Source organism: Triturus cristatus, chromosome 3_1 (genome assembly GCF_964204655.1).
Source record: "Triturus cristatus chromosome 3_1, aTriCri1.1, whole genome shotgun sequence".
Lineage (NCBI taxonomy): Eukaryota > Metazoa > Chordata > Amphibia > Caudata > Salamandridae > Triturus > Triturus cristatus.
Window position 1 is genome coordinate 645,240,554 of NC_140583.1, and position 14,416 is coordinate 645,254,969.

The 14,416-nt window shown below is 51.6% G+C and overlaps 1 protein-coding gene across 5 annotated transcripts in view; it reads left to right on the forward strand.

Annotated features, from left to right (window-relative positions):
* The window catches only part of CORO2B (coronin 2B), a 328,857-nt gene that overhangs the window by 208,104 nt on the left and 106,337 nt on the right, over positions 1-14,416 (forward strand). For all 5 annotated transcript variants that reach the window (XM_085644643.1, XM_085644639.1, XM_085644638.1 and 2 more), the window contains one exon: positions 2,685-2,801. In XM_085644643.1, coding sequence (XP_085500769.1) covers positions 2,685-2,801 — 117 coding nt within the window. The remainder of the gene's footprint in view (positions 1-2,684; positions 2,802-14,416) is intronic.

The window sequence follows — 14,416 nt, forward strand, 5'->3', positions numbered from 1 at the left end:
GGTGAAAATGTAATGGTCATTTCAATTGAAAATATATTGTCTGTAATGGAAAGGTGCGCTACCACAACATGCATTCTCCACACTACGACACCCCACTCCTAACTACTACACTCTACTTCACGCCCTTCAACTCTATGCCTCGCCACTCCATTCTGCAACTCTCCTCTCTGCAACATGTAACTCCACTCTACGCCCCTCCACTCTTTGACACACCCTTCACTATACTATATGCCCCTCTACTTCACACCACTTAACCCACTCCAATGTACCCCACTCCACTCCAATCTAGCTCACTCACTTCAATCTAGCCTAATTTATCCCACTCCACAACCTACCCCAGACCACATCCTTCACTACAATCTACCCAAACTACTGCACTAACCCACCCCACTCCAGTCAAACCCACTGCACTCCAGTCTACACAGTCTATCACACTCCACTTTAACCCAGTATATCACACTCCACTCTACCCCATTCCACTCTACTCCAATACAATCTAACTCAATCTACCCCACTCCATTTCACTCCAATCTACCCCACTCCTCTCAAACCTACCACACTCTAATCCAATCCTCTTCACCCCATGTCAATCTTCCCCACCCCATGTCAATCTTCCCCACCCCAATCTACCCTACTACAATCTACCCTACTCAACCCCATTCCAATCTACCCCAGCCCAACTAAATCCACCCCACATCCCTCTACCCCACTCGCCCCATTGCACTCTACCCACTCCAATCTACTCCATACCAGTCTATCCCACTCCACCCGTATCTATCCCACTCAGTTCAAATCTACCCTACTGTAATCACCCAATCTACTCCACCCTAATTTAGCCCACTCCACCACATCCTACTCCACTCAACTACATCCTACCCTACTCCAGTCTACCCCTATCCACTCCACTCCACCCTACTCCAATCTTCACTCTGATCCAATCTATCTAATTCCACTCCAGTCTACCCCTCTCCAGTACACTCAATCTACCCCCACTCCAATCTACCACACACCACTCAAATCTGCCCCCACTCCAATCCAATCTAAACCACTCCACTCCAGTTTTCCCCACCCCAATCTATTCTACTCCAGTCTGCCACTCCAATCTATCCCACTCCACTCTATCCCAATCTATCCCATTCCAATCTACCCCACTGCAGTCTTCCCCAATCAACCCACTCCATTCAAATCTACCCTCCTCAAATTCACCCATTCTACCCATGCTAATCTACCCCACTTCACTTCACCCTAATCTACCCCACTGCACTACAATCTACCCACTCAACTCCAATCTACCCCAATCCACACCAGTCCATCCCACTCCATTCTACCCCAATCCATTCCTATCTATCCAACTCCACTCCACCCCTCTCCAGTCCATCCCACTCCACCGCTCTACCCCACTCCAATTAAACTCTACCCCAATCTACTCTAATTCAATCTACCGCACCCCACTCAAATGGACCCCAGTCTACTCCACTCTATCCCACTCCACCCTACTCCATTCTACCCCACACCAATCTGCTCCACCCTAATCTACCCCACTCAACTCCAAATCTACTCTACCCTAATACGCACCGTTCCACTCTTCCCCAATCTACCCCACTATCTCCAACCCACCCCAAAAAACCCAACTCCACTGTACCCCATTTTATGCCAATCTACCCTATGTCTATCTAACCCAATCCACCTCCAATCTACCCCACTACACTCTACCCACTCCAGTCTACCCCAATCCACTATACCCCCCTCCATCTCAATCCACCTCAATTCAATCTACCACGCCGGTCTACCCCACTCACCACTCCAATCTATGCCAATACAATATACCCTACTCCACTCCAATGTAGCCCACTCAGCCCCACTATAGTCTACCCCAATATACCCCACTCCACTTTAAATTACTCTACTCCAATCTTCCCCACTCCAATCCACCCTACTCTTACCAACTCCACTCACCTCTTCACCAATCAACTCCACTCCAATCCACCCCACCGCACGCCGCTAACTTTTTGCCATGCTGAACAGCAGTCACACTGGTGTACAACATGGCTAAAACAAATTGCCAATGCCAATGGCTCTCACATAGGCAAGACCTATTGGCTTTGCCTATGCTTGTGAGTCTTCAGTTTTACCCTGCCAGCTCTTACAAGTGCTGGCTGGTCACCACAGTATATGTGTAGTACAACTCGTTAAGCCCTTGCAGTCGTAGTACTCTCTGTCACCAACTTGCACCCATGCTCTCTCAGGCTTCTCAAACTTATACAAAGTCCTCTCTGAGAAACCCTCGCACGGATTCGGTCCCGCTCCAGATAGGACGATACTCTGAAATTGTGAGGATGATGGTAGATACTGGTGGCCATCCCCTGCTTTCAGAGCACCAGGAGCCCATGCCCTCACTCACTCACAGTCACTCTAGACATCTTTCGATCCTGGAACAATTACACCCGCAGAAGCCTTTGCCAGTTCTTTGGGTATTCTGTCGGGGGGCGACATCTAACTGGATGCCCATATCCTTTTATTTTGACCCGTTCTGATGCACAGCCTGTGTCCGAGCTTCTGCATAGGCCACTGGCCTCTGCCTCACATGCCTGGTGTGGATGGAGCAGTGATCCAGTGCCTCAGGCACTTCTGACACACACTTTGCACCCCTCATTGACTCTGCTCTATTGTGTCTTTTTCCTCAGACTGGGCGCATTGAACCCAATTTCCCCAAGGTGTGCGGTCACCAGGGCAATGTGCTGGACATCAAGTGGAGCCCCTTCATGGAGAACATCATCGCTTCGTGCTCTGAAGACACCTCGGTAAGTCTAAACCCCACTCTGATTCCACCAACGGGGGACTAGAGGGCCTCTTCACCCAGCTCTGTGTCAAAGGCCAGACTGGCCCTGAACCATGTGAGAGACCAAGGTAGGAGCTGGGCATGGCTGCACTAGGTGGAATTCTGTGTTAGAGGGTGGGCATCCTGCTACATGGCGAACAGAGTGCGAGGCCAAGGCAAGAGCTGCACAGGCTTTGCACTGGTAGGACTGTGAGACCTAGGGTTCTAGTATCATTATGAAGAGGAGCATCCACATCTCAGTAACTATCAATATGAGAACCTGAGGTAGGAGCTAACCATGGCTGGCAATTGGTGGGATCCTGAGACTAAGAGTGTTGGGGACTGTGCAAGCAGGGGGTTGGAGCACCAAGCTTTGAGTGACTATCACTGAGAGACCAGAGTAGGAGTGTTGCAGGCCTGACACTGGACGGGATCCAGAGACCAGTGGTGCCAGCATCATTCGGAGTAGAGGACTGGAGCATCACCTCTCAGTGACTATTAGTTTGAGGAAACAAGTCAGAAGCTAGGCATGGCTTGCCCTAGGTGGGATCCTAAAACCAGAAGTGGTGGGTGTCACTGCAGCCTGAGAATTTGGGTTGCCAGTCCTCTAACTTTAAGGCACCAGGGTGTGAGGTGGGCTGACCTATGTCTGGCTGGGATTGTCACAGAAGGCGCTGTTGGTAAAGGAAATGAGACACCTTTAGGGAGAACTTTTGTTAAAAGGGGAAAATATCCCTATGGGTAGAGCATGGGCATCAATTCACTAAAATGACAGGGGTAGCAGAAGTGGCATCACATGCCACTTGACCCTAGTGACATTTCAGGAAGTGCCATCATTTGGCCTTTTTGACTCTGGTGATTCCCCAGAAATTGATGTTACCCAATCATTGACCCTTGGGGCTTTACCAAGAGTAACATTGCTGATATTGATAAAAATACAACCTACAATTGGCGATATTGAAAAACTGCAAGCATGTATTAAAGTAGATTAAAGTGTTCTTAAGTTATCAGCCATAAATTTTCACTAGGCTGTTGTGATGATGTTCAAGACGCTTAACCACAAAAAATCATTAGCGTAGCCAAGGAGACCAGACATCATAGACCAGGAGAACAGCCACCAAAGACCAGCTATAGCCACCATTCTCTTAAACATAGCCTCAAACTCACAGGCACAGACTCGTACCCTGGGCTTAGCCATCGTATGTCAACCATAATTTGCCTAGACACACCCATAACAAGCCTAGACATAGCATCAAAGACCAAAATAGAGCCTCGAAAGCCCAGGAAAACTCTCCACGTGACCAGGCAAAACAGTAGATATCCATACAAAACCCAGTATGCCATTGCTGACTCATATTAGCATAACCATTATTCAAAGGCTGATCCTGGTAGGTGCATATGTGTAAGGTCTCATTATAGAAGCCAATCTGTGCACAGAATATATCTTTGGTGCTCCAAGAACAAATAAGCAAGTATACCCATCAAGATACACAGTCACTCCGCTGGCACAAAATTTCTAATCCTTTGCTTTTTTTTCAGCCAAATCTTACTGTGTGCACTGGATAACTGTGTGCCTATTTTGGGAAGAGCCTTTTAGTTTACTCGCATGTGTAGCATATACCGACTTTTGAAGGCTAGATGCTACAGAGCTACATGAATTATGCTAACCACAGGGGTGGCTCCTCCACTAAGGCGGAGGAGCGTCACCCACTGCTCTTCAAGCAGGAAAAATAAAATGATAATGACATAGTTTATATTTTTATATTTTATTTTATATTTATAAAGTTTTATATAGCATGAACAAGATCCTGAGGGATGTCAGAGCGCTTTACAATAGGATGGAAGGAAGGACATAAATGCAATATTGACAACACGTAAGAATAAGAAACCAGAATGATCGCATAATTACAGGACAATTGAGTCAAGGAGAGAAATACAGTAACAAGGTATATAGCGGCTTACGAAGGGGAGCATACGGTAATGAAGAGCAGTATCAAATGATGATACAATGGTTGCAGGATCAATGACTTTGAGCAGGTGAACCTAGCTCAATTAAGGAAATAATTTATTCATTAGGAATCTTTTGGCTTCCAGTTTGAAAGCAGTCGTTGAGGAGATTCAGCGTACTTCCGCTGGAAGAGGGTTCCATATCTTTGGGGCAGCGCCGGAGAAGGCTCGGTGACAAGTTCTCTTTTTGCTAAGGATGAGTGGTTTCAAGAGGAAAGTGTTAGCGCTTCTTGAGGCTCTTCCACCACAGGATAATTCAAGCTTTTGCGCTAGATACCTGGGAGTTTTGAAATGAGGGGCTTTGTGCGCCAGAAAAGCAATTTGTAACTGAATTTGAACTTTGTAGGGCAACCATTTAAAAGATTATAGAGTCTTCGGGATGGTAGAGGTGCAACGCGTCCCCGCGTTTCAGGTATATTCTGAGGGGAGCATCGTGGTTAAGTGATGCAGGATTTGAATGGCAGAGTTTGTGTGAACGGGATGGACGTGTGGAGGATCAGTGATGCATAGATAGATTACATAGGCTCTGGCAGGTCGGACTGTTGTTATAAAGACTAAGAGATTGCTTCTAAGAGCTGCAAACAAGCATTGGCATAGCCAATAGGTCTCGCCTTTGGGACCTTATAAGTGTTTAGCCATGCAACAGTTGCATAACTAAATACTTATAAGGTCTCAAAAGCGAGACCTATTGGCTATCCAAAGTGGCCGCGAAAGTAAAAGTGATCACGATCAAACATCACAGCGGCCATGCGGCCGCTAAAGTGAAAGTAACCGCGGTAAAGCGCGGCGCGCGCGCCCACAACATGCACTGTAGCTCCAGGCTGGCCTGGTAGCACTTTTTGGAGCCCTCTCAATAAGTCTCGCCAGACCAGCGCATGCGCTGGGTCAGGCGAGACCTAAAAACGGTCGTACATCTGGCCCATGGTGCTTTAGGTTCTTGGGACAGACGAAGGCCTGCAATCTGTGAATTTTCCAATGAAGGGTCTCTGGAGGGGCACAGTGAGGCCCCAGAGAGGGTTGTCATTCGATGTTCCCTCACAAGTAAATGTGGGTGACACGATCTTCCCTACATTGGTGCTTAGTTGAATATGGAACTTGTGGCCTTCCTACTAACCCTTGTGAACTCTCTGTCATTGGATTCTCGTGCTGAGTGTTTCTGAGGAATGAAGCAGCAGAGTTGGGTGGCGGGGGGACACCTCTTTGAGGACAGCATTGCTGTAACATAAAGAATAAGTAAAATAAGGAAGGAGCGTCCTAATTATTTAAAGTGATAAGGTGGAAGAACCGTGTTTTTAGGGTAATGCCCTCCTTTTGTGTAGAGCTGTAATTGTCGGGAAAACATGGAGATTTATTTGGGAATCATCCAATAAAAATGCATGGTTCGGTTCTGGCTGTGGAGGCATAAGTAAGCAAGACTCCGATGAATCACCTGGGTAATTGGGTTATTGGATTGTAAGACACCTAGGCCCTGAAAAAATCAGAGGTGGCAGCCCAGACCGTGGACGGGCTGGGCCTAGTGCTGAAAATTAGCCTAGAGCCACTTTTGGCCCACCCTCCACCAAACGCCCTCCTAAAAAAAAAAAAAAAAAAAATCTTGCAGAGGCTGGTGCCAATATCCTGGGGTGTTTTCGCACCCCTTAAAGGACATTGGCTGTTCAAAGCCTTAAATGACTATCTATAAATTCACTCTTTGCAGTGGTTTCCAGTCCGTTTCCCCTGCCAAAGTGTGATCTCAGCCCCTCACTGTGTAGCAGTGTGAAGGGAGACAATAGTGTGTGATGCACAGTGGCTCCGTTTGAGTTGTCAGTTCTGGCCCTTCCAATGGAGACTTCTCACTGCATGTTCGGGGAGCTTACAACTGCCAGGGGAGGTGCTTCACAAAAGTGACCATGCCAGGGAAGGAAGTGTGGCATCTCTCACCACAGGCTGTGTCACAGGTGGAGAAGTCTGTTTATGTATTATCAATGTTGCATTAATATTGCATTAATGCATTGACAAGCTAATGCTATTTGTAAAGAAAAATGATGTTTATTCATGCTTGGATTTACTGTAGCTAAGTAGGCCTGAATTGCAAAATGTCAAACGTTGGTTGCCATCTTTGTTTTGTGACACATAAACATTTTTATTTCTAGGCAAACTGGAGTTCTAATTGTTGAATCCCATGCGAAGAAAGGGTTTCTTTTCTTTGTGATTTTCGTGGAATGTTTTAATGAATAGCACATTTACGAAGCACCTGCAGTGTACAGTCTAATCCGTTTATCTTCTCTAGTTACAGATAGTGTAAGTATGAAGGAGGCGGAGAGGAGCTTGTTTTGTGAGAAACCTGGAGAACCTACCAAGCATGTCGTTGTATTCACTTAAACTTAATTGAATAGTCTTATGAGAACTGTGTGTAGGTGTGTAAAATGTTAAAGTTTTGTGTGTCTCTAGGGCAGATGAAGAATAGAGCATAGCAGAGCGGGAGAACTTGTAGTACGCTCTCTCAGAGAAAGGACTGGCGTTCCTTTGCCCTCCTTGTGAGGAGACCCCATGCTGGTTCGTCCTCTGGTCTATAGGATTTGATTTAACTGATTTACATATTAATTGAAACATACACATTCTGATTATAGATGGCCACTAATCTGATTTTTGCTTTCTGTAAATCATTAACTTTTAATAAACCTTTATGGTTTGATACTAAAACATTCTCTGTCCTTTTTGTAAACACTAATGTTCTTCACATAATAATGAATTTTATTGATTTGTTGACTAGTCTCCGGTGTTGAGCACCAGAATCCTTAGATTAACACGGCTGCAGGTCCATTGAGACTAGCACTTTACAGTCCGCAATTGTAACATTTACAAAAGCGCTAAAGTAGGTGGAGGACTCCTCGCAACACCACACAGGTGTTCGCCAACGGGACCCCATATACCACTTGCACTTCCATCTGGGGTCTTCACACCACTGTCACTCCCTCAGAAGACATTCATAGACAGCACTTACTGGTGGACCTGTCAAAACGGACACGGACAGAAGAAGCAACTCACAAGACATGCCCTCTCCGGTTCATCCCCTCAGTATAGACCCTGCCGGAGGCGGCCTCTCACGACACACGACCCACCAGACAGGACCTCTCACCCGGGCCCTGCTAGACGGTCTCCTCACAAAATGGGACATGACTTGGGCCATCCTCGCCTTAGGCCATACCTAAGGGAACCTGAATCACACAGCACAGACCCCAGTGAAGGATCCCACACCACAGTTCTTAATTCGTTCCTGTGTTTGCACAACACTGGCACTAATTTCTAAACACCAGGGGCCATATTACACCTTTCAAAAGATGCGCCGGGCGCAAACAATGACAATGCGCCCTATTGTGATGTATGCGCTACCCCCAGGGCAGCAGCGAACTCGCACTTTTTAGATTTAGAGATCCCCTTTCAGACGGGTGCAGTCAGTGACTGCACCCGCCTGCCAGGGGATGTCTGGGGGGTACATGGGACCCCCTTTACCCTCTGCAGAGGGCTTCTCTCAGGGGGCGCACTGATAGTGCGCCACCTTTTAAATTGCGCACTGTCAGTGTGCCTCCTGAGGGCGTATTTGACTTTGCGCCCGCATCTGTAATATGGCACAGGTGCAGAGTCAAAGGAATTGCCTCATTTGAATAGGGCACGCCCCTATGCAAATGAGGTAACACCCTCTGAAGATAGCACTGGCGCTTTAAGTGCACCAGTGTTATCAGTATTATAGAAGGGGACGCACAAGCGTCTGTGCCCCCGTCTATAATTCTAAAGTGCCCCAGGGGTGCACAAAGTGGGCACAAACCCCCGTTGCGCCCCCGGTACACCTTCTGTAATACGGCCCCAGAACGTATTTATAAGAGCCCACCACATGGTGCACTGTGTTTCTATTTTTAGCAGAGCATATCTGTGTATAATTTAACTATCGGAAAGAAACACGTTAGTTAGATTCCTCACCTTATAATATACCCCAGGCGTCAGACTGGATCCGGAAAATTTTTCGTCAGCAATACCCCTTGCGCGTCGCTAGGCGTCGTCTGCGGCTCCGCGTCCGTCGTCGGCGTCGTGCGCCGGAATGACGTCGTCGGAGTACTTAGACGCCGCCCTCGCGCGCTGACGTCAGTTCTTCTTTTTTCCGCGCCGGTAAGCGCAGATCCGGGAGAGCTACCCCTTCACTCAATTTTTGACTAACTTTTTTGACTCTTTTTGTTCTCGACTCTGGTGCCGGTAGGATGCCTGGTTTCAAGGCCTGCGACGACTGTCACTGACTGATGTCGGTGACCGATCATCAGTGCCTGTACTGCTTGGGCCTCGACCACGACGCGGCGTCGTGCTCCGACTGTACGGCCCTGACCTCGAAAGCTAGGCGGGAGCGGTCCCGCAAGCTTCTCGAGCTTCGCCACTCGGCTCCGCGTCGCTCTCGATCCCGGTCCAGGAGGAGGTCCAAGGATCGGTCGCGGAGCCGCACTCGACATCGTCACTCGTCTGGCTCGAAGTCTTCGGGTAAGTCGAGGCACTCCAAGACGTCCAAGAAGCGACACCGCTCTTCGGACTCCCCTCGCCGGTCGCGCGACTCGGCCGAGGGTCCGGGTGGTTCCACCCCCGCGGCTCCGCAGGAGCTGCGCAAGTCCCCATACCCGACCGTCCCTGGGACTGACGCGACGCCGGCGGAGGTTTGTGCCTTCCTCTCGGCCATGAGGAACCTGGCCCCGTCGTCGACGCCCGCTGGCGCGCCTTCGAGCCCCGCGGACTCGACTGGGCGACCTCGCATGCCGGCGGCTCCGGCCCCGACGCCACAGGTCCCCGAGGGGCCCGAGCCTGGTCCCCCGTCGACACCGGTCGACTTCGTTACGCCTCCTCCGCCGGCGCCGATACCACCCCCGACGCCGGCTCCGGTCGACGTCTATCCCCGGTTCAGCCCCTGTCCGGTCCCGACGCCGATGCGGCGCCGCCCGACGCCGCATCCCACGCCGCTAGAGACACATATTGTCTATCGACCGGTTCCGATCATTCCTCCTGTTTACCAGGAATCGGATGACGTGGGCGACTGGGAGGGGTCTGATGACCCTATGGCCCTTCAGAGCCAACTTGCACAGGACTGGGCGGATGAACTGGGGGAGGCCAGTGAGTTGGATACCTCACCAGACACTGGATTCATCTCTCCTCCGACTGTGGCTTCGGAGGAGGGTGCAGCCTTTTCTGTGGTGCTGCGCAAGGCGGCCGAAGCCCTTGGGCTCAAGCTGCCTGCCGTGGCTGTGAGGACTAACATCCTCACTGAGGTGCTTCAGTCTGCCGCATGCTCCACTGAGCCTCTGCTGCCACTCAATGAGGCCCTCACTGACGTTCTGCAGGGCACCTGGTCTAAGCCCTCCACAGTCCCTCCTGTGGATGGGAACGTTGCCAGGCGCCACCGCCCTGCTCCGGGCAACCCCAGTTTTCTGTCCCAACACCCCACCCCCGAGAGTCTGGTTATCCAGGCCTCTACCTCCCAATCCTCCTTCCTGTCTGCTCCTCCAGACCGGGATTCCAAGAGACTGGAACAGTTTAGTAAGAAGCTGTTCTCTTCGCTCAGTTTGGGCCTGCGGTCTTTGAACACCGCCTGTCTCTTGGACCATTATTCCCACTCTCTGTGGGATGCGGTGGAGGACGTGCTGCCACTGTGCCCGGAGGAGGCCCGGGCGCGGCTTTCCTCGGCCCTGGCCGATGGGAGAGACGCAGTGCGCCATGCAATCCGATGTGGGCTTGACACTACGGACTCGCTGGGTAGGGCAATTTCTACCACGGTGGCGCTTCGACGTCACGCCTGGCTGCCGTCCACGTCCTTTTCAGGGGATGTCCAGAGCACCCTCATGGACATGCCTTTTGATGACGCTCGCCTTTTTGGTGACAAAGCGGACTGTGCGCTGGCTCGCTTCAAGGACTCCCGGGCTACGGCCACGTCCTTGGGCCTCTCGGCCCCGCGGCCACAAACTTCCGCTTTTCGCTCCTTTCGTGGCCAAGGAAGGGGCTCCTCCTCACGTCCGCCTAGCCACCCGCCGCAGAACCAACCTGCACGCGGACGTGGTTTCCGCCGAGGCGGTACTGAAGGACGACGCGGTCAGTCCACATCCACTCCGGCAGCATCCGCCTCAAAGCCTTCCTAGTCCGAGCTTTCAGGCCCATTCCACGCCAGTGGGCGGCAGAGTTCGCCATCACCTGCTCCACTGGCGGTCCATCACATCGGACAGGTGGGTGCTGCAAATCGTCCGAAGGGGCTACTCCCTCCCCTTCGAGACGACCCCTCCAGCCATACCACCGCAGCACCACTGTATCTCGGGGGATCATTTGAATCTTCTCCACGAGGAAGTTTCGGCCCTCTTGGCCAAGGGGGCCGTCGAGCGCGTTCCGAGCCCAGAAGTAGGTCGTGGTTGTTATTCCCACTACTTTCTGGTTCCCAAGAAGGGCAAAGGGGGCCTACGCCCTATCTTGGACCTCCGGAACTTCAATGCCTTCCTCCGGAAGGAACGGTTCAAAATGTTAACTTTGGCTCAGGTTCTAGCTGCCCTCGACCCTGGAGACTGGATGGTAGCGTTGGACTTGCAGGACGCATATTTCCACATCCCCGTCCTGCCGGCCCACCGGCGTTACCTGCGGTTCACGGTGGGTCAGGAGCACTTTCAGTTCACCGTGCTCCCCTTCGGCCTTACCAGTTCCCCTATGGTGTTCACGAAAGTGATGGCGGTGGTCGCAGCTCATCTGCGCAGATCAGGGGTTCCAGTCTTCCCCTATCTCGACGACTGGTTGTTGAAGGCGGGCTCGCCCCAGACAGTCGTCTCCCACCTCCAGACTACGGCGGATCTCCTGCATTTGCTGAGGTTTTCCATCAACGTGCCGAAGTCACACCTGAGCCCCTCTCAGAAGCTCCTTTTCATCGGAGCGGTTCTCGATTCTGCGCAGTTCCGGGTTCATCCACCGGAACAGCGGGTCCGGTATATTCAGGCCCTGATTCCCATCTTTCGGCATCTATCCTGGGTTTCGGTCAGGCTAGTGTTGCGGCTTCTGGGGCTGATGGCCTCCTGCATCCTACTAGTGCATCACGCCAGGCGGCGCATGCGGGCTCTGCAGTGGGACCTGAAGTTTCAGTGGGCCCAGCATCACGGCAACCTGTCCAACCATGTCTTGATCTCGGAGGGCACTGCACAGCAGTTGCAGTGGTGGCTCACGGACCGCGATTGGGTCACAGGCAAGAGCCTCTCCCTACCCCTACCGGAGCATGTCGTAGTGACGGATGCGTCCCTCCTGGGATGGGGTGGCCATATGGGAGAGGCGGAGATCAGAGGCCTCTGGTCTCCGGCGGAGTCTCGCCTCCACATCAACTTGTTGGAGCTGAGAGCGATCCGACTTGCACTGAAAGCCTTCCTTCCCTCTGTCCGGTGAAGTGTCGTGCAGGTGTTCACGGACAACACCACCGCCATGTGGTACTGCAACAAACAGGGCGGGGTGGGGTCGTGGATCCTTGTCAGGAGGCTCTGCGCCTTTGGACATGGCTGGAACACCAGGGCATCACCCTGGTGGTTCAACATCTGGCGGGCTCTCTGAACGCCAGAGCAGACTAACTCAGCCGCCGGTGCATGATGGATCACGAATGACGTCTGAACTCCGAGGTGGCGCAAGGTCTCTTTCAGCAGTGGGGAGAGCCTTGGTTATATCTATTCGTCACCGACGAGAACGCGCAATGTCAGCAGTTCTGCGCGTTGGAATTTCCAAGGCGGCACTCGCTCGGCGACGCTTTTCGTCGTGAGTGGAGTTGCGGTCTGTTGTACGCCTTTCCCCCTATACCACTTCTGCCCAGAGTGCTGAAGAAGATCAAGCGCGACCGGGCCCAAGTCATCTCGGTGGCTCCGGATTGGGCACGAAGGTACTGGTATCCCGAGCTACTCAGTATGTTGACCGATCCTCCGATACGTCTGCCCCTTTGGGAGGATCTTCTGTCGCAGCAGCAGGGGACGGTCCTCCACCCGAACCTGTACAGCCTCCACCTCCATGCGTGGAGATTGAGCGGCGGCAGTTAATGCCATTTGACTTGCCTCCTGAAGTCTGTGATATCATTCTGGCAGCCAGGCGTCCCTCCACAAAGACGGTATACGCCTGCCGGTGGAACAAATTTGTGGCATGGTGCACAGCAAAGGCTGTGGATCCCCTTTCCGCCCCTCTTTCTGAGGTTCTCCTCTTTCTTCTTTCTTTGGCCCGGCAGGGCTCTGCCCTGGGCACCTTGAAAGGTTATCTTGCTGCTCTCTCTGCCTTCTTACGGCTTCCAGATCAGCCCTCTCTTTTCAAGTCCCCTGTAGTGTCACGCTTTCTTAAAGGCATTACTCACACGTTCCCTCCTGTCCCTTTCGTAATGCCTCAGTGGGACTTGAATCTTGTCTTGACATTCCTGATGTGCGCTCCCTTTGAGCCTCTTCACAATTGTCCTCTTCGTCTTCTAACTCTTAAGACTGCTTTCCTGGTAGCCATCACCTCGGCTAGACGGGTGAGTGAGCTCCAGGCTCTATCGTCCAAGCCTCCTTTTCTATCTGTTCATCCGGACAAGGTTGTCCTTCGGCCTCGTCCTTCCTTTCTACCGAAAGTGGTGACCCCCTTTCATCTTGGGCAATCTGTCACCTTGCCCACCTTCTTTCCGCCTCCGCATCCTTCCAAAGAGGAAGAGCGGCTCCACCGTCTGGACCCAAAACGTGCGCTCTCCTTTTATTTGGACCGCACGAAACAGTTCCGGATGGACGACCAGCTTTTCGTTGGCTACGTGGGTGCAAAGAAGGGAAAAGCTGTACACAAACGGACCATCTCCCGGTGGGTCGTTTTGTGTATAAAAATCTGTTATTCCTTGGCAAAAAAGGAACCGCCTGTTGGGCTGCGCGCCCATTCTACTCGGGCCACAGCGGCTACTACTGCTTTGGGACGGGGGGTCCCTTTGCAGGACATCTGTCAGGCGGCAACGTGGGCTTCGCTGCACACGTTTGCCAGGCATTATTGCCTGGACAGCCAAGTCCGGAGGGATGGCTTCTTTGGCCGTTCTGTCCTCCAGGACTTTCTGGTGTGATCTTGGTTCGCAGTCCCACCACCGGGGTTGGTATTGCTTGGGTATCTATTCTAAGGTGAGGAATCTAACTAACGTGTTTCTTTCAGATGAACAAGTTACTTACCTTCGGTAACGATGTATCTGTAAGAAACATTAGTTAGTTAGATTCCTCACCGATCCACCCATCCTACCCGTTCTGCGAACTGACATCTAGGGTCAAGGCTATCCCTTTCAGGGCCCTAGAATTTTTTGGCACCAGTGTTGGTATCTTGCATGGCTCTGCGTTCCTGGCGCGGAAGGCTATGTACAAGAACTGACGTCAGCGCGCGAGGGCGGCGTCTAAGTACTCCGACGTCATTCCGGCGCACGACGCCGACGACGGACGCGGAGCCGCAGACGACGCCTAGCGACGCGCAAGGGGTATTGCTGACGAAAAATCTTCCGGATCCAGTCTGACGCCTGGGGATATTCTAAGGTGAGGAATCTAACTAACTAATGTTTCTTACAGATACATCGTTACCGAAGGTAAGTAA